Below are 26,706 nucleotides of genomic sequence, written 5' to 3' on the forward strand. Positions count from 1 at the left end.
GTAACTATAGTTATGAACTCTGAACTAATATGAAAAACCTGGAAATCCACTAAATTCAGAATCAATTTTATTTGGGTAGAGTGAACAAAGTAGTCCCATTTATAACTATGATGTACACCACAGTAGGCTGTTACATTCAGACTTTCACACTTAGAAAATATATATATTATGTACAGGAATTTGCAAATAGGTGTAAACATACAATATTTTAAGATACCAGTACATTCCAAACCAAAACTATCAGCAAGGCAAACACCTCAAAATTATTCCAGTCAGCTAGCATTCAGAATCTCTCTTAAATAAAGCAGCTTTTATGCTTGACATCGTGTTGTTTTACTTACTATTAAAAATGAAGTTTCTTATTATAGATCAAATATCATAGTATCTGGCTATTTTGATACTCAAAAATAGGCACTGATTTCTAGAAGGAAATTTTCTTCTTACTGATATAATTGAGCCAATATGGCTGGTTTTGCTAGTACAAAGTAATCCAGTGCTGGAATAAGTCAAGACAATTTAAACTTAAGTCAAATGTATAAAGTTAGAATAGATACTGCAAAGCTGATTAAAATCTAGAAGCCTATATAACTCACCATAAACCATACTGCAAACAGATCAGCTAAATTTTCATTTAATCTCATTTCTTCATCTAAATTATACAGATTGCCCTCCTCTTCATCTTTACAATGTAGATTTTGGCTGTCTACTCCTGCCTAGTCAACAGAAAGGTATATCGTGCAAATTACCTCATGCTATCTCATCCATGTAGCACGTCCAAGTCCTGCTACAGGTGGCATACCAGGTGGTGGAATTGGAGGTGGTACAGGTGGCTGTCCACCTGGGGGAACAGTAGGAGGGGGATAACTAGCTGGTGGCATTCCCAGCCCTGGAGGTGGATGAGGTGGTACTGCATGAGTTGGAGGCAGTCTTGGAGGTGGGAAATTAGGGTTGTATGTAGGTGGAGGAGGATATCCAGGAGTAGGAGGTGGAATATTGGGTGGGGGGAAAGAAGCAGGGGGTGGAGGTGGAACTGGTGGTGGAGGGTTGGGAGGGTAGACATGAGGATGATATGGTAGATGAGCTGGTGGTCCATAGGCCGGTGGTAAAGCTCCGTATGTTGGTCCTTCTGTTTTCATCATCGACTGGAGACTTTGATAACCCTCCCCTGACATGTAAGAATTTGTAGTAGACATCCCTGTAATATAACTGGTGGGGGGTGGGGGCGGGGGACGGTGTGGCAGAGGTGGAGGTTGATGTACTGGGGCAGGATGAGCAGGGGGAGGAATCTGGACCTTTGGCATATCTACTGAGTCCACAGTAGTAGATTGCTCTGGCTCTCCCATTGAAACTGCCGTTGTCAAAGGCGGCTTGCGCTCTGGAAAAGAAAATTTTGTTTATTTTTTTGAAGGATAGTGGCAAGAACAGCTTCTGAATACTTCGTATTTTTCTTCCAGTTAAATTAGCAAAAGACAACTCAATTCTCTAAGTCTCTGAATGCCATATGGGATCCAGTCAGACCTCCTCAGGTCACTAAAAACTGACTAAGCTGCCTACCAAAGCTTCAAGGTCAGCTTTTCCCATTCTTAAAGTCATCTTTCCTATTACTATTTCTTTATAATTTAAATATTGTTGTACAATCAGCAGAATTAATAGACTGAATGGATGGAGTCAGAACTAGTGGATTTAAAGTCATGAGATTCATGATACCAAAAATCTTTAGATCAGTGCTTCCATCTTCTTTAGTCCAGGCCTCATTTCTACCTCTTTGGTAATCCAGAAGGTGGCCTGGGATTACCCTCTGCACTTTACCTGCCTCCCAGATTGGGAAATATTATTTGAGAACACAGGCCAAAGTCTCAAGTCTTTAACACTCAGTTCTAAACCTGTTTACCAAAGAAAGAAAAGAAGAAAACCAGAAGGTAAGGAAGAAGGGCATGAAATCTGATCAGCTTTGTCCCACTGATTAATTTCAGTGAACTCAGTACCTGACACTCTGGAGAAGTTCATAAAAAGGTCAGCATTTTACAGAATTATACCTAGCCACTTCTGGAACGAACATGCTTTAAGCTGTCTTCTCTTTAAATAAGAATAGGTTTTTTTTCCCCTCTTAATGCAGACATTATGAAGTAAGTAATACCACTATGATGACTAATCTAATAGCAACCTCTCTGTATCGTCAGAGAGATTATTAAAACAACCAACAAAAAAGACATCTTGACATTCATCTTGCTTGTATATATAAGCATCTAAAACATTGTTAAGAAAGAAAAGCTCCTAAGTTAAGTAAGAGAAAGCTCATACAGGGCAGTCTTTTCTAGTGGCATACTACACTGCCACTGTTAAACAGAATTTGAGATAAATCCTCCTCCTGGGTCACTTGGTCAATATGCATGCTGTTTTCACCTGGTTTTTCCACAGAGCTGCTATTTATTTTGATAAGGTTGCAGTGCTTATACAATTACATCCTTATATAAACAAACTCCAAAGGAAAATTTCAGGTAACAGGGGAAATAAATCCATTACCTGCCTAAGCAGGATTTTAACAGTGAAACTGTGCCCTAGGAAAGCCACATAATTAAATCACACAAGGTGTGCATGCTGGCTGTGGTACCCATGATTTCAGTGACTTCTAGCTCCAAAATTGTAGCAGGCAGTAACTTCCTCATTTGTTCATTTTCAGAACCATTCTGGATGCAAGATGTGCATTCAAGATCTAACAACTGAAGGAATAATGAGCATGGTATTTAGAAAAACTTCGTTCTTAATTAGATTTTAACAAATGAGAAAAACTGTCCTACTATATTTCAGGGCATTGCTTTTCTCTCTCCTAGTTCCCTGTTAGAAGCTGTCATCTTACAGTTACATTATGGACCATGGTCTGTGAAATATTTATGTCATATTTAAGGGTCACTGGAAGGACAGCTAATGCACCAAGGCGCTGGGAAGCACATTTTTACAACAGTACAGTGTATTTTGCAAACGTAAGGCATGTGTGCAGTATTAATGTTCTCTGGCAGAAAAAAAGTCCTCTTTTGAGGTACAGCAATGAAAGTATCCCCCTTACTGTTTGGAAGTTGCACACCTGCAGAATTCCTGTACTACAGATACAACTTCTACAGGACAGCTGAAAGCTCCTCTAGTAATCTAATATGGCATTTACCACCCTTTTGAGATCATGAAGTCCCTTTTAGCCTGCTATTAACAATTAGTTTTAGTCTTTTAGACCTTTAACAGTTGCAACTTTGTTTTGCCTTTATCCACCTAGTATAGTCTTGTTTCCATCCTAAGTTTTTACTTCTGTCTGGAAAGCCTGTGCTACTATGATGAAATTCCCTCTAGAGCTTATCAACCTTTTATTTTTACCTGCCAAGCTGATTAATCAAGGCAACAAACCCCTGCCCCCACACCATTACTACCACCTGAATGAAAAGCAAGTAAGTTAACAAAAATAAATGTGTTTAAGAAAATAAAAGCTTACCTGGAGGTGGATGTGCAGGAGGTATTGGTGGATGTGAAGTTTCAATTTTAGGAATTTTAGATGGTGGCGGTGGTTCTAAAAAACATTTGTCAGTTTGTGATTGGTTATTGCTCTGCAATATTTTCCAAATTCCAACTCTGTTCTCATGCAAATGATTATCACATCACATTACACTATGCCAAAGTACCATGGAAATCCTATTTACTAGGTATGTTTAATAAAGAAAACTAAAATCAACACCTTTGTATAAATAAAGTGGCATCAAGTATCACATCCAAGTCTTCCAAAAGGACGTATGCCTACAAGTTCAAGTGATTTTGTAACTAGAGACAAACTGTCCCAATAACAGTATGTAAGTGAAGATGAGCAAGTATATGTTTTCTAGCCCAAAACTTATAATTAGTTGAAACAGCTCTCAAAAGAAGCTGACCTATGCTCTGCTAGGGAAATGTGTGTCAGAAACCAAACAAAATAGCAGCTGGACAGGAGAGAGGAGGGAGAAGAGACAGCCCACTGGAATACATCTGCAGAGCTACAGGGGAAGAAGTGACAGACTTCCTTAGGAAGTACATCCTAGCTATCCTGAACTACTTTGTTCCAAAACAGCAAAATGAAGAAAAACCCCCATACAAACAAAAGAACCAGATACGGTCACTGCAGTGAGCCTGCATTTCTTAAGATACACTATGTATTGACACAAAATGGCTTTTAGTGGAAGCCATGCCAACAACCAATTACAAACACTGCTGATTACAAATTACAAACACCAACATGCTTACTGTTAGTGCAGCTATTTAATGACATGGTACCTTCAGTCACTTCAAGGCCTCACAGCTGGCTGAGGAACTACTCCCAAATGATGCATGGAGTTATACACTGAAAGATGACTAGTTTAGCAAGACTTCTACTGAACAGACTCTATTAAGGGACTCTTTGGGCACAGTTATACTCAATTTTTTTCAAGTTTTGCAGTTAGGAACATTGTAAAAACAGTTATAGTGTATCTTTAAGGTGCATTATCACAATCAAAATAGTTTTAGAGCTGCCAAGCCTGTAAGCAAACAAAGTGCACGTCAGCAAATTACTTATTCTGGTTTAAGCAGTAAAATAGAAGCATCGTGAATAGAATATTAATATTTACCTGCTGCCTTTGTTTCTTCTTTTGGAGATACAGCCTGTTTGAAAAAAAGAAAAAGAAGATAAAAGTAAGACCACTGCAGTCAGTCTCTTCTCCCAGGTAGTGACAGGACAAGAAGAAATGGCCTCAACTTGTGCCAAGGGAGGTTTAGATTGGGTATCAGGTAAAATTTCTTCACGGAAAGAGTGGTCAGGAATTGGAACAGGCTGCCCGTGGAAGTGGTTCAATCACCATCCCTGCAGGTATTCAAAAGATGTGTAGATGTGGCAGTTGGGGACATGGTTTAGTGGTGGACTTGACTGTGCTGCATTAACGGTTGGAGATGATGATCTTAAAGCTCTTTTCCAACCTAAATACTTCTATAGTCTCTTAACAACAAATGCAAGACAAACACTGAACAAAGTCAAATCACACTGGGAAAGCCCAGCTTAACTGGCAGAATGAAAAGACTGGAAAAATAGCAGGTATTTTATATGCAGCATTTCCTGCTGTTCCCACTGTTGAGTATTACATCTCATTTAATGTATTTATCATCCACTGCTCATATGTCATGGTCCAGTACACTGCTCACTGAGCTGAAACAAGAGGCTTGGCCTCTGTTCCTGATTCTTCTTTGACCTGTCACTCAACCTTTGCCAAAATCCCTTCAGGCTCTTATGCTTTATTTACCAGGACAGGAGGGCAGTGAAAGTGTTGCACAGCATAAAACATTTCAGAAGCCTTCAGATGGAAAGCATTGTATAAAATCTAAATGTTATGCCAGAAAAAAAATGTATGCACACTGAACAAAGCCCACAAACCCTCACATCATCCTTCCAGTCACAAGTTTTTGGCTGGGTTTTTTCTTGTTTTGTTGGTTGCTGTTTTGTTGTAGTCCTTTTAAATAATCACAGATAAGGGAATAAGAAAAATCTTCCCAGATTACACAGTCCCACTGAGATGACTATTCGATGGTTTCTGAGAAAAGCAGAGAATTTAACTGAAATTTAAGTACAACTATATTTAAAATGAATGATGAAGGTCAGAGGGGTACAGTACATAGCTCCTCTGTCTTTTCAGTGAAAAGGTTTTAAGGGACTGTTTTATCTCCAGCAGCTTTACCTTCACAAAATGTTCCTCTGTTTCCTTCACTTTCCACAGCAAGAATGGACACACAGTTCAATCCAACTTGAACAATAACTTTTCCTTAATTCTGATGGATATTCTCAAAAATTTTGCTGTGTAATTTCTGCCTGCTTGAGGCAACCTCATTCTTATATTCCTTTGACAGTCATTTCAATTTTCCAGACACCTTCCAACTGCTTTCCTGATTTTTAAGGACAATCTTTATCTTCCCATTTCAAACACACACACTCTTTCTTTGTGACTCACGGACTCATCTGCTGCCTTCATTTTACTTGGGTGGTCTTTTCTTGACTTTCTAGCACTACATTCCATGCCTGTAAAACTGCATCAATTCTCCCTGCACTTTCAAACAGAAGCAAATAACTACATGTTGGATCTTTTCCAAAAATCACTCATTTTGTGAAGTCAGTTGATTACTTCAGGTGACAAGCAATTCAGTTATTATGTACTTGTTAATATGGAACAATGTCCAAAAAACAACAACAAGGTACATCATTACAACAGAACAAGAAACTGGAGCAAAATAACTCATGACAGAAAAAACAAACATCAATTAAAACTGCATTTATGCTAAAGAAAAAAAAGAATCAAGCAGTAACAATTCTCTAATAATGGCAGCTGCTAAAATAGAGACGAACATTTATTTGGTCATTCTACTGCACTGTAGTTTGCCCTAGCCAGAACACCCACGGGTCATAATAAATAATAATAAATAATCAACATTATTTATTGGCACACTGATGGGTATTTAATACTTTCAGCTGAATCAACACAATGGAACTGCTCCTTTACTGCTGTTCCTGTGAGCAATGAAATTGTTCCCCCTAACAATTTCTAGTTTAATCCAACTGAAAATACTATTTACATCTAATGATTCACCAGTATATTTTTAGTGAAATCAACTGAAAATTCAAGTGCTCTTCACAACTAGAGATGCAGAGGATGTGCAGATGCTTTAGACATCTGGTATGGGTCTGTAAGTCATGGGCCAATGCCTCAGCTGCTTGAAAGCATCTTGGCTCAGTAGAAGGTAATGGAGTTATAAGAGTTCATGTAAATTGAAAATCTGGCCTCCAGGAACAAAGTGTATTTCTGTTCTGCACAAACCAAAGGAGAAGTCATGCAAAGCCCTATTTATAGAAGCAGGAAAGATCTTAAGTAAGGTTTATGGTACATCTAACTCCAGAACATTTTAGAAGCACCAAGTAAATCTTTCAAACACCACACATCTTGTTCTCCCAGACTGCTTTTTAGAAAAGGAACAATTTCAGATCACCACATTTACTTTTCTCAATTTCATGCTGCTTGTGCTGTATTCCTACAAAACTCCTTTGAGTCACCCTTTGCTTTTTATTTGTTGTGGCTGCCTACAGTATATCTGTACTATTTATTTTCTTGATTATTAGGTGATGGACCTCAAACTAATTTCAAGAAAAGGTAAGTTTCACTGATGGCTTGGCCAGAGGTGACCATTCACGATCAACAGATACCAGTCAGGCAAAAGCATCATTTTTTTCCACAAGGTACTTCATTAATATATGGGATGGGGCAAAATCAGTAGTAAAGTAGGTCCTTCACGTGAATAAGCAAGCGTTCATAACATATTTATTGACAGCACAGAACCACGAATACTGAGAGCATGAACAGCTCATGTTGACTTAAAAGCCTCTCCATGGCTTTTGGCTCAAGTGGAGTAAGAATGTCATATGCCAGAACTGTGAAGGCTCTTCTGCATCAACAAAGTTGCCACATAACCAAATCTACTACATAAAATTAATTACAAGGCTCATTCTTAAAGCAAACACAAGTCTGCTGCACATTGTGGCCTTTAAATCAGATCAGCCTGAAAATAAATTGCAAGTTAAAGTTCAACTTACTGCTGGTCTTTTAATCTGTCTAGGAGGACTTGACTGGGGAGAGGGCTTTTTAGATTGCTGTGCTTGTGTTTGCTGCTGCTGCTGCTGTTGTTGTGCTGACGGTTGCGACTCTTTTTGCTGCTGTGTCTGGGATTGCTCTGAACTCTGGGATTGCTGTGACTGCTGTACCGTAGGTGCCTGGGGTGTAGACTGAAGAGATGGTGGCTGCTGCAACTGATGAGGAGTATGATGAGGCATTTGCTGTTTTCCCTGTGAGTATAGATCCAGGATCTGGTGACAGATATCTTAATGACAAAGAAAGGAAAATCCGAAGTATTATAACCATACAATGTACAAGTGTATATTTAACACACTTACCTGATTTTTACTGGACATCAACTTTGGAAAAATTCATTGCAAATATCACTCACCATTATAGTGACCTAAATAACTTTTTAAAAACAGACTAATTTTCAACTTATGCTTGCACTTCTGAGTTTCTTCTGCCTATGCTGAGCAATATGTACATGCATATGCACACCTTTCAGAAGAAGAGCACAGTGTCTTGGTAATAACACACTGTATGTCATTACTGTGTGCCTGGAGAGCCAGGTAACCACAATCACAGGACAGTAAAACAGCAAGAAAGCAAGTAGAAGACGATTATATGTTAAAACATACATGTTGAGTTAAGCCAGTCAAAGAAGTTTTAGGAACTAAGTAAAAGACTAGTACTAAATTCTTCTTCCAACACATTAGGAGCTAAAGGTCCCCTGTAATCTGTCCATCATTCATGGTACATCACAAAAACCCCTCTATCCTAGCATAATTTGGTCAAAAAGATCAATTATTAATGGGAAAACTACTAGAAATTGGGCTCCATTAGTTCCTGCGTTTGTAGAACCACTTATTTAAAATGAGGAGTAGGGTAATCATTAAAAAAATAGAAAACACACCATGACAATTCAGGCTAATTAGATGTGTTATAAACTAAACAAGTTGTAAAGCAAACATTGAACAAAAGACTAATCATGATGATTAAATATGCCTCTAAGATAAGCCAGTTCAATTTAACACCTGATTAAGGGATAGCACATACGACCTGAGTTACATATTTGACACAAGATTATTTTGACTAAAACCTAGATAGAAAGCTATATGCATTTACTTATAACCTAGGCCACACAATTAAAAGAAATTTTGTGGTAAACCATTTTCATACCTTCCAAAACATCAACAGGAACATCTTGAACAAACTGCTCCCACCATCGTCTGTACATTGGTTTTGATGTCCATTCCTGTATTTCAAACTTACACAAACGGCCTGCTAAGTACATAACTGCAACAGCTATGATCTCAGGCTCCCACTGCAGGGACAGTGTAGTGCAGAGACTGCAATAGGAAATAAACCAAAACAAAACACAACCCTGGGGATTACCTGATTGTCCAAGAGCACTTTAATGTACAGCAGCTGTAATTAACAGGGCATAAAATCCCACCACACTTCTAACTTTTCCGGCAATTTTAATTAAGAGCCTTGTTAAACAAAAGAATTTACAAAACTAAACTATTTCTGGACTACCACTGTCATGAAATAAGGTCCCAAATCAGATTTTAGAGCTTCCCAATGTTTGTCAATAAAATGTGAACAAATACTAAAAAAACCCCCGAAAGCCCCACAGAGCAGCCAACATGAACTCGCAAAGCAACTTGTCAAGCACAAGACAAGTTTTAGATCAAGATATAAAAGGTTATCTCTTGAACAGCCTTTGTTAAAGCTGATGCTAAAATAATTGATATTATAGGTATTATTGACATTAACTTTCTGTCATACTTAAAGTTACTATTTCCTGATATCAATTTTAAATTATGAAATATTTTTCTGTTTTCTCCACAGATTCTGTAACAATAATCTGCTTACAGAATGTTAGATCCAGCCAGCCAGCTGAATTTCCGTGAATTCACTGTGGCTGTATAAGAACAGAATGCTCTATTCTAAAGGCCTGTAGTGCAAAGTACAGAATTATTTTGCCAGGATCCTAAAAAAAAAAGTAAATTTCTAATATGGTGCTTATTAAGGAAGCACAATACAGCCTCTTCAGAACAGAGATAACTATTACGCATGGTTTAAAACAAACTCTCCAAATTCATACAAGTGTTTTCCTGAAGTGCATTTTAAGCGTTAGGATTTTTAAAATACTAAATGCTATCTAATTTCAAGTACAATAGTGTCCAAACTTTGATGGATAAATTACAGTAGTTTAACAAACTTAACAGCGATGGTCATGCCATAATTTTGTTCTACCTGCAAGACTGACAGCAGCTGAAGTAAACATCTCTTGAGATCCACATTAATTTTGCTCAAATTAATTTGGAGAGTTTAGGTGGTATCTACAGAATCTGAACCCACACAGGACTAATTCAAATCAGGCATGTGATTAAAAATGCACCTCCTTTTTTATGATGTTCTACTGCTGTAGGCATGACTGAAAGCAATGTATTCACAACTTCTGGACAGTCAGGCCACTTACACATTTTCTTAAGGGTTTGCTATGGAAATAGAAAGTAATATTTAAGTCCTCAGTGAATTAAGGTGCCCAGCTCTGTAGAATCCTCCTGAAGAAGGCTAAAGTGTGTCAAGTTGATTTGATTGAGATTTTCAATACCACATGAGAAATCCTTCTACACACACTCCTGTTAATTGATGTGATTCTTACAAGTTCATTACTCAAGAAGTTGTAAATCTAGTGCTAAAAACTATATTCCTCAGTGAATTTAATGGCTACTTCACTATTACCAAAATATCACATTAAAAATACATTGATGAACGCGATGAAATTAAGAAATGACTTTTTTTTTCCAGAATGAGCCACATATCTCAGATTTGGCAAGAAGCCAGCTTGTATCCTGGAGATCTAGAATTTGGTTTGGTCCTTTCAAACAGTAACTTTCTTTTTAGTGCAGCACTATCAGTACCACAACATTGGAGAGGTCTTACTGATCTACTTCCATACCCATTCCAGATTCCATGCTCAATGGAACTATCATGGTAATGATGGACAGAAAAACTGAGGAACACAACCAAGAAAACATGTAACAAGCAGGGGAAAAAAAAAAATCAAAAATTTGCCAAAGAAATATCCAACCCCAGAACAAAGTAAGCAACAGTAACTATTTCACTTTCAAAATGTTTCCTAGGTGTATCTTACCTGTCATTGACAAATGTCCATGCCATTTGAACCAGTTTTTGAATTTTATTTTTGTCTCCTGAAAAACAATCAGAAAAAAAACCAAAAAGACATAAAATTAGGAGGGACAAACAGTTGGAAATAGAATATTCCTGCACTGATAATATATATTAACTTCTGGAAATCAATAACAGGCATTACTTGCTCACTCTGCAATATTTTACCTTTGAGTTGTTTGGCATACTTGAGAAGAAATTGGTATGGATGTTCCACTTGCAAATCAAACTTTATTGTTTGTAGTAAGATTCTTTCAAGTACCATCACTTCTTCCTATAGAGAGTTATAAAGCAACCACAGTATTATTCCTTCTTTCACTCAAAAATATTTTATGCTAGTATAGAGCATGACTACATAGCACTTCCAGGCAGCCAAGTTTGTCTCCAAGGGGAACAGAAATCTCTCCAACTTGTAACACTATTTTAAACTCAGTTACCTTTTCTTCATATTTATTTTGCTGAGGACAGGGGATGTGGCATTTGAAATCCCTTTTTGTCCACAGAGGAATGAACTGAACCAGACACTGCATAAAAATGCCAGATATACAAAATCACAACAAAAATACAAGTTCTACCATGTTTCTCTCAGAAGTTTCAGGTCCTTCTGCTATTTAAAATAAGGAAATTTTAAGAGAAGCTACTTTTGCTAAGCCAATACTGTAAACAAGAAACTTCTCAATACTTTTGATACTTAGTTCTCTTATTTAAGATTTACTATTAATTACTTCCTAAAATCCCATTCAGATGATTTATGTCTTGGTAACATTTCTTGCTCTGGCTGAAATTACTAAAATTTACTTTAATTTGCAAAATAATATCAGAATTTACACAAGATAAAATGCAAACTTTTTATAAAAACTAATGCTCCGGTAAGCTCCCAAAGCTACTTGTATTAGGAAGAATTACTTTCATAGCTACCTATCACATTACCTGAAAGAGCCATAGATGCATGCTGAACATCTAATTTAATTTAGAGCAACTGAAAATCAGTCAATGCTCTATTGAATGTATGTCACTTTACTACAGTACAACAGGATGAAATCAATTTCAGCATGAATATTTTTACCTTTGGGTCATCTCCAAATTGCCCAAACTGTACATCATTTAGCAAGCTACGAGCTGTTTTAATTATATCTTTACATTTCTTAGGTGTTTCTTCAACCTTTCCTGCTAGGAAGAGACAGCAGGCTCCTGTCACCTAAAAAAAACAAAGTACTTTCAAAAAATGGTCTGCATGTAGATATGCAATACAGTGTAGCATTATAAAAACACTGCCAGTTTCCATTAACAGTTCTGTAGAAGTCTCCCAGGAAAAACTTAATGAACATATTAATTTCTAATTTTAATACAGTGTTAAACTTTTATTTTCTCAGAGGAAAAATCCAGATTTTGGAGGACTGTCCATTTTATACAACTTTGTGTCAAGGCCAGAAACCCAAAGCACAATTTGTCCTGGTTCAATGTTGTCTGTCAAGCAGTTTTAAGACTGTATTACACTTCTTTTTTCCTTTTAGCTAATACAGAAGTGCCAGCACTACAGCTGCTACTCTTTCTAAAAAACAGTATCAGCAAGATAGAACTGCAATGTCAATGTATTTCCAAGCATAAACATAAATGTGTAAACACGCAAGAATAATGAATTTTAAGCTGTAATAATTAAAAGACAAAAGGCTAATTTTCCATCTTTCCATAGTGAACAACAGTAGTACCCAAGTGACTAATCACCATTCTAAATAGTCCATGCCCAGTGCAATCATTAAATTAAGTCATCAATATTCTAAATACTTACATATCTTGGGAACTGTTTGAAGGAATGAAACATATAAAACCGATGGAAATAAATTATTCCGGTTGCTAGAGTGTCATAATGTCTGTGGTGCAGATTAAGGACTTTCAAGCAGCATATAAAACACATTTAAAACCAAACATGCACTACGGATTCTGCTTTATCAAGTACCTCAAGTCATTGGCTGTTCAGTGACCAGTTAAAAAACACTGCAAGTAAAGCAGGAGCTTCAGAACAAAAAAGCCACAAAAGCCCTTAAAGCTGTGTAAATACTATGATCAGGCCCAGATGCAGATGATACCTAAAGCATTTGTTGTAAGTGTGCAAAGTCCTGATCGTATTTACAGAAAGATGCACGTAAGGTCATCCCTGTGTTGCACCATACCTGCTTCAGAGAAGGTCAAAATCAGCAGTAGGGACACGAAGGAACAGAACAATTATCACTTCACATTCAATTGCTGGTGTGGAGGAAAGGTACTATTCACACCTACAAATGCAAATAAAATCTGAACATGCTCCCCACTCTTCACTTTAAGAAAAGTAAAAATTTTGTCTTCACCATGCTTTATTAAAAAAAGACCTAAGGAGATTAAAGGAAGCACAGGAATATAGGAAACAGAAAATTTAAGTGGCTGTCTATGGAAGAATGGGACAGTTGTAAATCCCAAACCAATGAAACAAAAAAACAGCCACCAAAGACCAAGACTGGGGAGGGCAGAGGTTGAAAGCCTCAAAGGCACAATCTAGAAAACTGAGGGAAAAATTCAAAATTTGAGAAGTCATATACCGAAACACTGAGTTTCATAACTCACAGGAGTTACTCTTAATTGGAAAGTTTGTATCATCTTAGCTCCCTATCACCGAATTGGAACCTTGTTAATCCAATGAATGGATAGAACTGTGTAAAAACACATTACATCCAAAGGCATGTAAACACAAAGTAGTTTTGATTAATGACTAAGAAACATTTGAACAGCTGAGCACGTGACATTTCTTGTACATTTTATTTTGAAAACTCACTATTCATAAAGACATTTCAAACCAACAGGAGTTTAAAGGATACAGCCCTAAACGTGTTCCCACATCGAATATGAATCTGGCCCCTTCCCTGCGGTATCGTGCCTCTGTAGCTGGATCAAGCCCTTCAAGCTGTGACGGTGTATGTGCCAAATCTTTCTTATCCCAGTACCAGCATGGCTTTGTATGGTCCAGGTTTGCCAAGTTTACAGAAGGGCTGGAATTTTCTTTATTCTCCTTCATTTATTAAAACAGAATTGTCCTTGCTTTTTAAATTTTCAAAAACGAAGTCTTCAGAGAGTCACTTCAGGACCTTGAAGAAAAGGCAAAAGGAATTTAAAAATAGAGAACTGCCCCCCTCTAGTTCCTGCTCAAAGAGGAGTAAAGAGGAATAGTGTTTAGCCTGGCCTGTTGGAAAGAACTTTTTCCTATGCTCAAAGACAAGCAATAAAGAATTTTCCTTTATCCTCCCCATATATTGCAAATACAATCAAAGAAAAAGCCACCTGTTATCCTTGCTATTACCTGTTTAGTAATAAAACTTCAAGAATACAACTCCAACAATATCTGCTCTTTCTTAGTAGAACAACTTCCATCTACTTTGTCCATAAAAGTAGGAAAAAACAATTCAGAGATGGCTGCAGAAAGATTTGAAAAATTAGGGGGATTAGCTGACTATTGGTAACTAGGAAAGCCATTGGTGAGATGAGCCTAAATGGCCACTTAAATACCTGCCTGCTCTTCGGATACCCGAGCAGCAACCACTTGGCAGAAGCTTTGTAAAGTGATCTGTACTTGTACTACTTAAAGAAAAAATGTAACAAAAGCAGTGTTCTTTCACATACCAAGATTAAGTCAACCGATGTGAGCTTGTAAAGTAAGGTAGCATCTAAAATCATACCCAAAACAAGGCAATTGAATACACTCCAAGAATCTCCTACTTGCCTGTGTTTACCAGCACTTTCTGTACATCGATGCAAATCACAAAGCTCTGCAGGCACCTTTCTGGTGTTTGAATCACGACAGATGCTCAGCCATGCCTCAACAAGAATGAAGACTCACTGCCTTTATTTTTCAGGCACAAAACTACCCTTACTGTAATTCAACTAACTACAGATACCATGCACAGATTACTGCAGTCACCTGCAGAGGTTTGCATAACAAACAGTGATTGATATGATGCAATATATTCGCTCTAAGCAAGCCAGTCACAGCAAGACCCAAAACTTAAAACACTTAAATTTGGCTATTACTTTTCGAGACGTTTCCCTTCCGAAAACGGAAGGAAGATCACGTGAACGGCCAGGAAAACAGCCAGAAAAACAGTCAGCACCTCGCTCACCTTCAAAAAGCTTCTCTTTTTCAGAATAAAGGAAACTGTCTTTGCCTCACGGTGGTTTTGGAATCACCTTCAGAACTCGTGGTATCGGTCAGACAGATCTAAACTCTGTCACAAAAAAAAGTAAACGGCTACTAAAAACTATTTCCAGAATCAAAAAAAGCGCGCCAAGCCACGACCACACATTCCCTTCGTATTTACTAGAAACGTGCTATTTTTTATAGCTGTTATGATTCTCCTTCCTTACAAGCTATTTTGCTTCCTAACTTCTAAGTAGCTTAAAAACTAATTAACACTAAAAGCGCCTGAAGCGACGAGATCTGCTTCTATAAAGGAGCGAAAGCATTTCCGAATACGGAACCAGGAACGAAAATCATCACCCGCAAATATCCTAAATGAACCATCTCAAACGTCCCAATCCAGACCGCAACGCCCGGAAATAATAACGAAAGTTTTCCCTGCCTTTTTACGCACCCAGTAATCCGGAGGAGAGTTCCAGAGCTCGATCCCGGCTTTTTTACACCTTACCTGAGACGAACCCGTCGACCGCGACCGCAGCTCCGCCCCTGCAGCCCCAACCCGGCCGGGGATGCTCAACTCCTCTCAGACCCGCCCGCCTGCCCGCCGTAGACGGGGCTGCCGGTGCCCGGGGAGGCGCTCGCTCCCGGCCTCCCCGCTCCCTTCCCCCCTTCCCCAGACGGCGGCTGTCGCCGGCGGGGGGCCCGGGCGGGCTCCGCGCACTCACAGGGCTCGCGGGGAGCGGGAGCCGCACCGGAGCGCGGGGCCTCTCAGCGACAGCGCGGCCTCCGTGCCCTGTGCGCCGCCATCTTGGGAGCCAGGCCAGGCCGCGCGCTGCGTCATCACGTCGGAAAGGCGCAGCGCGCGAGGACGGAGGCTCCCGCCAATGAGAAGCGGCGCTCCCCCGCCCCCAGCCCAGTCCCCGCTCCGTCAGAGGCTGCCGAGCCCAGGCAGGCGGGCGACGCGCAGCCGTGCCCTGGGAGCGGACCAATCGAAACGCCGAGAGGGAAGATTGCAAGCCTCGGACGCCAATAGAAGCCTGAAGGGGCCAGCAGGGGCTGAATGACAGCCAACGGGAGCGCTGCCGTGCCCTGCTCGGAGGCCGGCCGCGAAGGCGAGCGGGTGCTCATTGGGGATTGGCCGCCACGCGCGCGGGAGGGGCGGGGCCTTCCGGCTGGCGGCAGCTCGGCCAATGGCGGCGGGGGGCGCAGAGAGGGCGGGGCCGGGCGGAGCCGCCGCCTCCCCACCGCGGGCAGTGGCGTCCGGCACGGGCTCGGGTGCGCCGCTCCCTCGGGCGAGGCAGGAGCGGCCGCTGGCGGGAGGTAAGGCGGGGCCTGCCCGGGCCCCCTCCCCTGCCTCAGCCCCCTCGCCCCGGCGCGGCACGGGCCCTTCCCCTCAACCCTCCGGGCGGCGTCGCCTTGCCGCGCTCTGCTGCCTTCTGCCCCGCGGGAGGCGCCGCTCTTTCCGGACACCCCCTCCCGCCACCTCGGGGTGCGCTCCGCGGGCCTGGCCTTCTTCTGCGTGGCCGGTCCGGGCCTCCTTCCCCCGGGAGCTTCAGCCTGCGTTCCGGCTCGCCCTGGCCTTTCCCGCTGCCCGGCCGGAGGGGCCGGCGCGTCCCCCGGGTCCGCCGTGGGCGGGCCGGGTTCGTTCCAGCCCGGCCTGCGCGGGTTTCAAGTGAGCCAGGCGGCGGCATTGGCGTTTTCTCTTGCCTCATTCCTCTTCGAGAGGTTGATAGAAACGATAGTAAAGAAGATGGCTTAAAACTATTTTCCCCATGATGTAATTTTTTTTTTTTTTTAAATATGTGACACGGTTTGAATACGCCCTACTGCTACTTCAGCTTCCCGGAGAGCCTCCCATGCCTCCGGCTCTCGGGGTCTGGCTCAGGGGCGTCTTTGCGGGTGTGTGGCTCCTCAGAGTCCTCCTCTGGCTGTCGAGAAGAGTGCTCTGGTTTCTTTCCTTTCTTATCCCGTCTGCAGCCTGCTTTAGTAAAGGGGTGAAACCTTTGGAGAAAGAAAGGGGGAGGGGTTAAAATTAGAATAAATCGTAAACTGGTTATCGACAGGGGTGTTACTCCTGAAACAGCCTCGGTGTTTCAGCCTTCCCCTATTGCTACAGCAGCTGCCTGTCCCATGATCCTTTCCTCTTCTTCCTTACCCAGCAACACTTGATTAGAGTTGCTTAAGCTGAGGCTGTGCTTTGCCTTTAGTTCTTAGCAAATTCCTAAATTTTGAATTTGGCATAGAGTTTCTTACCCTACATTTATCTATCAGGACAAGCTCGGTTCTTCCTTTTGGAAGTTGTCCCTCACGGCTCAAAGATGTTCTTCCCTAAGCTTGGCATCTGCTCTTCTAGATGGACTTGTCCTTGGAACCTAAGCTTGCTCCTGAGATCAGGCTGAAAGTAGATTGTCTTTGTTCCTTCTAAGAGTATGTAATGTAAGCACCTGTCTATTCAAGTGACAGCTTTGTTCTCTGAAAATTGCTACAACGTTAGTTTAATGTCTCTCAGGTGTTTTCTGCTTTCAGTTGTTGTAAGCTCATAACTGTCATGTGAAACAAGTATTTTGTAGGTGAGTAAACAACTGTGGCATTCTGTATGTCCACTATCAGGTTCCTGCTATAAAATAGTAAGCCAGTGTACAAGTTGTTGGAGGGAAAGGCATGATGGGCTCAAAGGTGGGGGTGGCTTCCTGATATTTTTGCTCAATTAAGTAACTTAATATGGTAGAGACTCAAGTATTCTGACTTGTGCCTTAATAAAGTTTTCAAGTTATGTTTAGCAGGGATTGAAGTATATATTGCAGTATGGTTGAAAACACATTCTTGGCATTGTGTGCCGAGAAATAGATTTAGGGTGTTGGGAGAAGAAATGCCACAAACCCCAAAATTGTTTGTAATCTGCGTATCACTGTTTCCAGAGATGGCCTGATCTGTTGCTGAAATCAGATGTGCCTTGAAATAGAATTCTGGTTTCAGTATGGTACAGAAATTAAAAATAAACCATGTTATGGCTCTCTGCATGGAAAAGTGTATATCTTGATGATGTTTTCATTTTAATAAATCTATCTAGACATGTCTACTGTATCTATGTAATACTTCATCATAGTGGTGCTGATTCTATAGTTAATCTGATAAATTGGGTTGTTCTCAGCAAGTGAGTATTTCAGTGGTTTCTCTTTGAAAATAAAATAGATGCTTTAAGGGTATTGGAAGTCTTGAGGGATCTGTATCTTTTCTACTAGGCTGTCATAGTGCTTGGTGCATGAGACCTCATGATGCCTGTGGCGTAAGCTTTTGGAAGCCTGGGTGGTTCTGTTAAATCTGCCCATGCTGATGGCTGAAGGCAGGGTTGGCTTGCTTTTATTCTCAATTAGGAGCTGTATTTTATAAAGTGAGGTTAATATTTTCTAAGTTAAGAACATTATTTAGGAACATGCAGGTAAAGAGAGTACCTAAAGGTTTTTAATTAATTCTGCTTTAAAGGAATTAGGAAAAAAGAGTTTGTGGGAGTCTTCAGGAGGAGCAAAATTCAAGCGAAGAAATAAATTTACAAAAGTGGGTTGGCAAATTGGTAGAGTTTATCAGCTTATTTTCTTCAAAGTGTAAGTATTTTTTCTGATCAAATAGCTGTCTGAGGATCTGATTCAAGAGAGAGGCAAGGGAGTTAAGAGCTTGTTTCCTGTGGATAGTTAGTAAATTATCTTCCCTAGAAAGATCAGTAAGGTGTTGATAGTAAGAAGCACTCCATCTGCTTAAGAAAGCTTTAATGGGAGGTGAAGGGGTATAAGGACAAACCCATAGTAAATAATGTAATAGTTCTGAATTAGCAAGCTGATAAAAGTGAATTAAGAAACACATAGGGGTTTTTTGAGCTGTTCTCTTGGATATGGACCTTTTTTTTTTGCCCTTCAGCATTTTGTGCTACCTTCAAATTAATTAATAATTTCTTACCAGAAGTTTATATTTAATTCATGAGGCAGTCTTGTGCCTAATATCTAGCTAGGTTCAACTGGGTGTGGGGGGAGATAATGTCAAAATGACAGTACTTACTTTTTTTAGTAGATTAGTACTATGTGAAGCATCTGAAATCAGAATACTGGCAAGACAGTTTTCTTTGATTCTAATTCTAAGAATAAATGTCTTTTGGAATTTGATTCCTAACAATTAGCTAAATTTGTTATAGTTGTTGTTTATTGTAGGTGTATCAAACAAATATTTAGCTAATTTTAGTAGCTTCTTTTGATATTATTTTGTAGATTGGCTTCTTCCCAGTATCACAGTAGTATTTATATACTGTCATTCTTTCCTTAACCTTACACTAAAATGGGATTAGCAAAGTTTTTTCTTTGCAGGGTAGATGTATGCAGTGCATACAGCAGTGGTTCAGTCTTTCTCTTTTCCAGATGCTTTAGGCTTGTGCTCATGTTGGCAAACCTGTGGTGGTACAGCTTTTTTAGTAAAGTGGATTTTTTGATTCTGTCCATCCTTTGTCAGATAATTTTATAGAGACACTTCAGCTTCCTAGGTTTGGTTTTAGATGTCTAATAATGTTTTTAACCTAGACTATTACGTAAAATATGAGAAAGGGCCTCTCAAAGTGAAAAGTACAGCAGGAGTTCTTCATTGCTCCATAAAAATGCCCCATTAGCGTTGTCTGGCCTTAGTCTTGTGTATTTGGAGCTAGACTTTGTAGAGGCTTGTGTTTGTACAAATTAAGAGGTGAGTTCATGCCCAAGTGTGTTTTAACATTGCATTTTTGGTCTTGCCCTTCCTCTGCTTTAACCTTCTTTGCTCCCTTTTTCTGTTTTTAGCTGCTCTGCCCTACATTGCCTCTTGCTTGCATCTCTTCTAACAAATTACTATTCCAATTGCTCCATCTATCCATGTCCTTCCTTTACTACTTCCCATATTGTTCAGGTAGTCAGCTAATCCTTCTTTCTTTGAAATAAGGAAGAATTAGAGCTGTATTCTTTCATTTCAGTTCTGGGTTCTGTGGCCAGGCCAGAGCAGCAGACCTGTCACTGCAGGGAGGATTCCGCCTGTATGTCTAGCCTGGGCTGAATCATGCACAGATGTGAATGACTCCGCTTGAGATCAGTTTTGTCTCCAGTACTGGTGTTTACAGGCTCTGAAGTTGGCCAGATGTAGGTAATACATAAAGCAGAAATGCAGGGAAAGACATGTTTCTGAGAATGTAGCTGCTAATATCCTATTAGGAATTAAAATACAATATAACTTGTAACTTGAGAGATCTTTTTACTCTTCAGAAGGATTTTCTGAGCCCAGTGTTAGAGTCTGTTATAAACTGGGGAATGACAGATTAGTATCCACTTCCTGGCTTATTTTATTCTTGGGTATATTCCCAATATCTCTGAAGGAGTTGACTGCCCTGTCCTGGAAGTGCCTACAGCAGTGTTTGAACATGCTGTTTTCAATTAGTGTTTTAATGTAGGCCAAAATTGTTTTTGTAATTAAAGATGGACTGTAAACTCTGTCAGTTCTATTTAGTTGCTTTTTGATTGTTTCTGTTAAGAGTGTGATAACCTGCACTGAAAGGAGGGGAGTCCATCTCTGGGGCTCTTATGTTAGCTGTCTGATTGTAGCCTTTTGCATGCAGATCAGTTTGCAGGTTGTGCTTTTTATATGTTTGTATATATTTTAGAATATGATAAATAGTGATGAAATTCTCTCAATGAAACTGTCTCTTACGTTGCAAATGCTGCCTGTGTTTCTCAGTTAATATTGCTTTGTCTTTAATGCTTTATAGTACTAGTGCCTAAAGTTTTCAAGTAGTGTTTCAGCAGAGTAGGAAGAGAATGTGATGTGTGGATTTCTCCTTCCATGGAACCTATGTTACTGGTCCAGAGCTTCACGTGTGCTGGGTCTTGCCTAGTATGCCCATTCTCATGCTAAGTTAAGGGAATATGAGTTACTTTGTGGGAAGGGGTTGGTGCCAACCTAGCACGAGGTGCAGGCTGTTTCCTGCCCTTGACAGGTCCTGTGGGGGTTGTCTTTGTGGCCTCTCTTAGAGGTGCTTGGTTATCTTCATTTGATGACTGTTTGTAGATGTAGCCACATAATAACTTCAAGAACTGAGAGAAGAAGATTTTGCATTTAAGAACTTTTTTATTGAAATATTTCTGACAAATATTTCTGAAAGACCTCTTTTTACAGGTTTGCCTCTAGGTAATTCAAATGAACAATGCCTTAGTGTCTGCAATTATATAATTTGTGGAACTGTATGTCTACTTTGTCCCACTGCTCAAGTCATCAGTGAGGATGATAATCAGTGTTAGTCCCAGTACTAATCCTTGGGGTATGCTGGTGTGACCAGCCTCCAGCTGAACTTTGTGCACCACATCCTCTTGAATCCAGCAGTGCAGCCAGTTTTCAGTCCACCTCACTGTCCACTAATTTAGTTGGTAGTTCGTTAGCTTGTCTGAGTATGTGATGGTAGATGTTGTTAAAAGCCTTACTGATGTAGAGATGAACAGCATCCCCTGCTCTCCCATCAAGGTTACTTGCTTCCACGGCTTCCCTCCACTCAGCGCTGGTGAGGCCACATCTGGAGTGTAGTGTCCAGTTCCGAGCTGCCCAGTGTGAGAGGTGGAGTTACTGAAGAGAGGCCAGTGGAGAGCCGCTAAGCTGATTAAGGGACTTTCCTCATATGAAGAAAGGCTGGGAGAGCTGAGACTGTTTGGCCTAGAGAAAAGAAGGCTCAACAGGATCTTCTCAGTGTGTACAAATACCTGAAGGGGAGGGTGCAAAGAAGGCAGAGCCAGGTTTTTTCGGGGGTACACAGTGACAAGAAGTAACAGGCACAAACTGCAGCAGCAGATGTTCTCTCTGAGCATCAGGAAATACTTTTTTACTGTGAAAGTGACTGAGCACTGTTTGGAGACTGAGTCTCCATTCTTTGAAATATTTAAAAGCTGTCTGGACATGGTTCTGGGTGGCTGGCTCTAGGTGACACTGCCTGAGCAGGGGGGTTGAACAAGTCAGTCTCCAATGGTCCCTTTCAGTGTGAGATTTTTTTTTAAAGTTTGTTTAAATGTTTGTATTCCTGATCCTATTTCACTAAAGGTAAGCCTTCCTTACATCAGATCTCAGGGCCTGGGATTCCTGAAGTCAAGTCTTGTCATTGAAGAAGACATGCAGTAGCAGTCTTCTTTTCTGTGTCCTTTGTCACCCGGTTCCCTGTCTCCATTCAGCATCAGGCTCACACCTTGCCTTGTCTTCTCTTCCTTTAGCTCCCAATGCACGCGTAGAAGCCATTCTTACTGTCCTTCTTTTACTTTGTCCCTTGCCGGATTCAACTCAAGTGGGCTTTAGCTTTCCTGTCCCCACCCTTGCATGCTCAAACAGTGCTTTGATTTCTCCTGAGTAACCTGGCCGTGCTTCCACCTCTTCTGTTTGTTTGAGTTTTGTCAGGAGTGTCTTTTCCATTCATGCAGACTTCTGGCCACCTTTGCTCAGGAACATCTTGTCTGCTGATGCAGACCTGCCACCTTCACTTAACATTCTGCAAAAAGGGATGGAGCATTCCTGAGCTTGGAAGAAGTTATCATTGGAAGTCTTACCTCTTAAGATCTTAAAAATGATGGAGTAGTAGCGGAATGGCTTTATTTCCATCCTTCAGTTTTCAATTGTGTAGTCTTAGAAGAAGTGAAAGTAGTAAGCCACTAGAGTGTATTTTGTGAAACCATGCCTGAGACCAGATGCCTGCATTAACAAACACCAAGTTACCCTTGTGCATCAAATCTCTAGTTCCAGACAGTTATATGAGATTTGTTTTAGCATTTGATGTTACTTTTTTCCCCCTAAATACAACAGAATATGATTTATCATTTTCAAAATTTATCATCCAAAAGTAGAAGGTGTTAGGCATATAGGTGATTTTGTTACGTTTTTGATACCTGTTCAGACAGCATTTTAGGGTTTGTCAAAATGGTTCCATTTTACTACTTTGATAGTCACTACACCTTATTCTGGTTTTAACACTGGTTTTTCCAGACTTTTACTGGGATATGATAAATTGTCACCAATATGTGCTTCCATTCTTTTGATATGTATCAGTTTTCTCAGTTCTTCAAAACCAGTGATAAAATGTTCAGATCTTCCAGTCTTAGCTGGTTCCCTGCACCTATTTACAGGTTTATTTATTCAGTTTTGTCAATTGAACCCTTGGTACAAAAGCATTTCTTTAATGCATCTGCATAGTTTCTTTCTTGTTGAATGTGTTACTCAGAAATAGCTACTGGCCTGTATCTAAAAGCCTGTGACCCATTTGTCCAGGGCTTAGTTTTTTACATAAACAAAACTGACTTTTCAAAATAGACTCAGAACCTTCTGGATCTGTCTCCACTGCCTTGCACAGGCTGTGGTGTCTGGGTCGTCTGTGAGCTTCCAGGTGGCATGGTTAGAGCTGCTGGTTTAGGGAAACTGGTGATGGACACATTTCAACAGTCTTGTTGTCGTACTCCATCTCTAACCTCTGTAAACCAGCAGCCATTCTATAATTCTATAACTACTGTTTCTCACTTTGGAGGGTAACTGCCTGTGTCTGGATATTCCTGGAATGTCTTGATGTTTGGATACTGTCATGGAGATACATATATATAGATAGATAGATATATTTAGATGTATCTTGCAACTGGACAATCTTTTCTTTGGAAACTGCCTTTTTCAAATGAAGTGGATCTTAACAGGAAGCTGAACTGTGTGTGGATGAATTTCTTTGCTTCAGGAACTTTGTGTGCTGGGATAGTATTTTTAGACTTGTAGAAGGTAGTAAGGGTTGGCTGGTGAAGAAAGAAATGGCTGGTTACTTTGGATGACCACTTAGTGTTTCATTTTCCCCTTTGCTAACCAGAGTTGCATCAATAGCATATTAATATATTAACTCTCCTTAAAATAGAGAAGCATCCAGTCCCTCTGGAGTATGCTGCACCTGATTCTGTCAGTCAGGAGCAAGTAGAATGGATGTTGTCAGACCAATTTGAGAAGCTCTGTGTGCTGATGCGGTGAGTACGCTGATAGAACTGTAAAACTTAGAGTTGCAGAAAATGACTGTTGGGTTTTCGTGTGGTTGTCAGATTCAGATTGTATCTGTTCTCTGCCCTTATTTCCAAAAGTCAGCATTCAAGCAGTTTTTTGTTCCCAGCTGATGCTTGGGAACAGTGAGCTCTGTAAGGGCTCATGAAATAACAATTTTTGCATTTGTCAATGCCCTATTAGAAAATAGAATTCCTGTTTTCAAGACAATGACAGATAATTATGATTTTCTTCTGTCACTGTAGGATACCTGGCTTCTACAACCTGCTTCTCTGACTTACCAAGTCTTTGAGTCCATGCCTGAATATAAAAAACTGGCCTGTTGCAATTTGAGTTTGGGCACTTAGAAAAAAAAAATGAATAGACTAATACGAAAATTGCTTGCTCTGTTCTGTGATGTCTGAGAGTTGGTCTCTAAGTGTTTTGAAGGTATAGTGTAGAGTTTCATATAATGAGATGAACAGCCAAAAACTTTGCAAACTCTAGTAAACAGTGAGCGTAGTCTTAAAGGCGTGGTTTATGCCTAGTTTGATAGTGGGAAGTTAGTGTAATGATGCTGGTTTTATTTGTTGTACTGTGGTTTTACTGTAGCGCTCCAAGACAGCGAAATTCTGTGCAACTTTGAGGAATATTTTACTGTCTCTAAAGATAAAGTTTTATCTTTCCCAGAAAACTCTTTAACAGCAGATCAGGTTAATAACAAAAAGCTGGTTTGAGCACATTTTTTCAGAATTCTGTCCTGACAGTGTATGACATGTTGGCCTAAGGCCTAGGACACGAGCGGTCTAGTTTTGGAGAGTACTGCTGCTCCCAGAATGCATTTTTCTCTGGTGGATAGAGATTTAGCAGTATGACCTGCAGCAAGATACCAGGAGCAGCTACAATAGCCACGGTGTTTGTATTCTGTTCTCTCAGGAAGAATTACTTGGTCTGAGTGGAAGTCATCTCTATCTATCTACAAATTTGTCAGACTAGTAGATAATGGTTCTATTTGTGGTAGCAGGAAACTTAGCTACAAGAACTGGGAATCATAGTAACACTAACAGCCAGTCTTGTCTGGAGTCATGCTGCTGCTTTTTCCCTCATTTGACATTATATTCAGTAGGAACAAATTTTCTTTTTGGGCTGATGTATATAAGCTTCATCTTGCAAGTGTTGCAGGTGTGACTTGTTGGTTAATGCAAAGTTCAGTTCGTGGTCCTTTATGGCCGAAGGAGACCTGGCGGTGTTGCTGGTGAGGGACATGGGGCTCTCACTGTGGCAGCAGCACCTGAGGCTGCTGCTTGAACTGGATCCTTGCTGCAGTACAGGAAACCATGCAGGTCTTGGATGAGATGGAAGGTGTTGGGTCTCCAGAGGCCTGGGACTGTTGAAAGTCCAAGCTGCTGGAATCTGTGCAAGTGGATTATTTTTGCTGGCTGTGCAGGAATGAGATAAGCCCAGGAAACTAGGAATGAAGGTACTTAGAAATAAGAACATTGAAATCTCAGTTTGGAGGGATCCGAGGCAAGACAAGCTCAGGCTTCCTAGAGTTTCATAGGGAGACTATAGAAATCTTTGCAGCTCTTTATCTGAACATTTTGAAATACTGCTTCTAGGGTCTGGTCAGCTCTACTTTGTGATTCAGTGCATGGCTGGGGGTCAGAGGGATAGGTTGGTGACACGACTAGGGGTGTGCACCAAATTAGGGCAGGAAAACAGATTCTCAGCAGGCATGTTAACAGTTTATTAGTATACTAGAGACAGTTACCTTGTGAAAACATGCTGGTCAATCTTTCTGCCTTAATACAGAGAGGAGAGCTTTGTTCAGAAAGTTATATGGCCTTCCTAGGTGTTTTGGAACTGGAGTGGGCAATGTGCTTACTCTGTAATGTGTGTGCTAAAATAAACGTTTAAAATATTTCTGCTTTGGTCTGTGTTGTCACCTGCAAGCATACCAAAAAAAAAGTGCTGCCTAACAGTTCTCCCATCATTCTTCTGAATTGTGATGATTAAAATTCTGAGAAGCTGATGACAGTTTCAGTACTTTATGGTCTGCATATATTTTGTTTATTACTTTATCAAACATCTGAAAGCTCAGGGATGAAGCCAAGTTACACTTAATACTGCTGTGTCTTTCTTGTTCCTTAGAGCCCAGTAAATGTGTATGTTAAAAGCTTCTTTATTTCAAACCACTGCAGTGTTTGAGTAAACATGGAGGAGACTGTAAGGTCTCAAGTTGCCAACTATGAACGCCAGATATAAAGGGGCTTGAAAGAATATGCTACTTCATTTTCAAGGTCTAGAATAAAACCATCAGAAAACTGCCAGTTTTTCACCTGAAACTTCTAGACACCTTCTAAAATAATCACCATTTTAACCACTAGGTAGGGAGTGGGCTTAAGGCAAGTGGGTTTGGAAGACTTTCTGACAGTTGTTAAGCCCTCAATTACATCACTTATCAGGCATTCACTGCAGAAATTTTTTTTTCAATGTTCATAGCTCTTAAATGTTGCCAGAGGTTCCTCGCCCAACTGTCAAAATAGTACTCTTTTGGGATTTAGAAATGTGGAGTGCTTGGTCTGCCCCGGGTGGTTTCTGAGGACACTAAAATTGCAGTGAATTGAAGTGTAATCTTAACTGGGCTTGAGGGCTGTGATCCCTGCTGTA

General features: G+C 40.4%; 2 protein-coding genes across 9 annotated transcripts in view; one reads left to right on the plus strand and one right to left on the minus strand.

Annotated features, from left to right (window-relative positions):
• Positions 1-50: 50 nt before the first annotated feature.
• On the minus strand, positions 51-15,846 carry CCNK (cyclin K). Of its 7 annotated transcripts, none has more exons than XM_039552627.1 (12): positions 15,729-15,846; positions 14,987-15,091; positions 13,691-13,957; positions 12,631-12,712; positions 11,908-12,039; positions 11,010-11,115; positions 10,807-10,864; positions 8,820-8,989; positions 7,619-7,902; positions 4,620-4,653; positions 3,479-3,553; positions 51-1,375 (listed from the first exon to the last, which is right to left on the minus strand). In XM_039552627.1, exons 3-12 carry the CDS (start codon positions 13,885-13,887, stop codon positions 753-755), a joined length of 1,761 nt encoding a protein of 586 aa, XP_039408561.1. In that variant the 5' UTR covers positions 13,888-13,957; positions 14,987-15,091; positions 15,729-15,846; the 3' UTR covers positions 51-752. The 7 variants fall into 7 exon arrangements, with proteins under 7 accessions (XP_039408561.1, XP_039408563.1, XP_039408562.1 ...); XM_039552629.1 differs by lacking the exon at positions 15,729-15,846 and adding an exon at positions 15,512-15,711; XM_039552628.1 differs by lacking the exon at positions 15,729-15,846 and adding an exon at positions 15,458-15,472.
• Positions 15,847-16,223: 377 nt separating this feature from the next.
• The window catches only part of SETD3 (SET domain containing 3, actin histidine methyltransferase), a 62,387-nt gene continuing 51,904 nt past the window's right edge, over positions 16,224-26,706 (plus strand). Inside the window, exons 1-2 of one of the 2 annotated variants that reach the window (XM_039552624.1) lie at positions 16,236-16,323; positions 23,921-24,026. In XM_039552624.1, coding sequence (XP_039408558.1) covers positions 23,986-24,026 — 41 coding nt within the window. In that variant the 5' untranslated portion in view covers positions 16,236-16,323; positions 23,921-23,985. Of the gene's footprint in view, positions 16,324-23,920; positions 24,027-26,706 lie in introns of both variants that reach the window. The other variant, XM_039552625.1, reaches the window with a different exon arrangement.

This window comes from Corvus cornix, chromosome 5 (genome assembly GCF_000738735.6).
Source record: "Corvus cornix cornix isolate S_Up_H32 chromosome 5, ASM73873v5, whole genome shotgun sequence".
NCBI lineage: Eukaryota > Metazoa > Chordata > Aves > Passeriformes > Corvidae > Corvus > Corvus cornix.

Bases quoted from the DNA above. Each gene is read 5' to 3' on its own strand.
- CCNK (XM_039552626.1), bottom strand. From the start codon at position 13,887: ATGAAGGAGAATAAAGAAAATTCCAGCCCTTCTGTAAACTTGGCAAAC. The intron at 12,040-12,630 runs GTAAGTATTTAG...TGTTTTTTTTAG, and splicing joins TCAAACAGTTCCCAAGATAT to GTGACAGGAGCCTGCTGTCT. The intron at 3,554-4,619 runs GTAAATATTAAT...AATGTTTTTTAG, and splicing joins AGAAGAAACAAAGGCAGCAG to AACCACCGCCACCATCTAAA.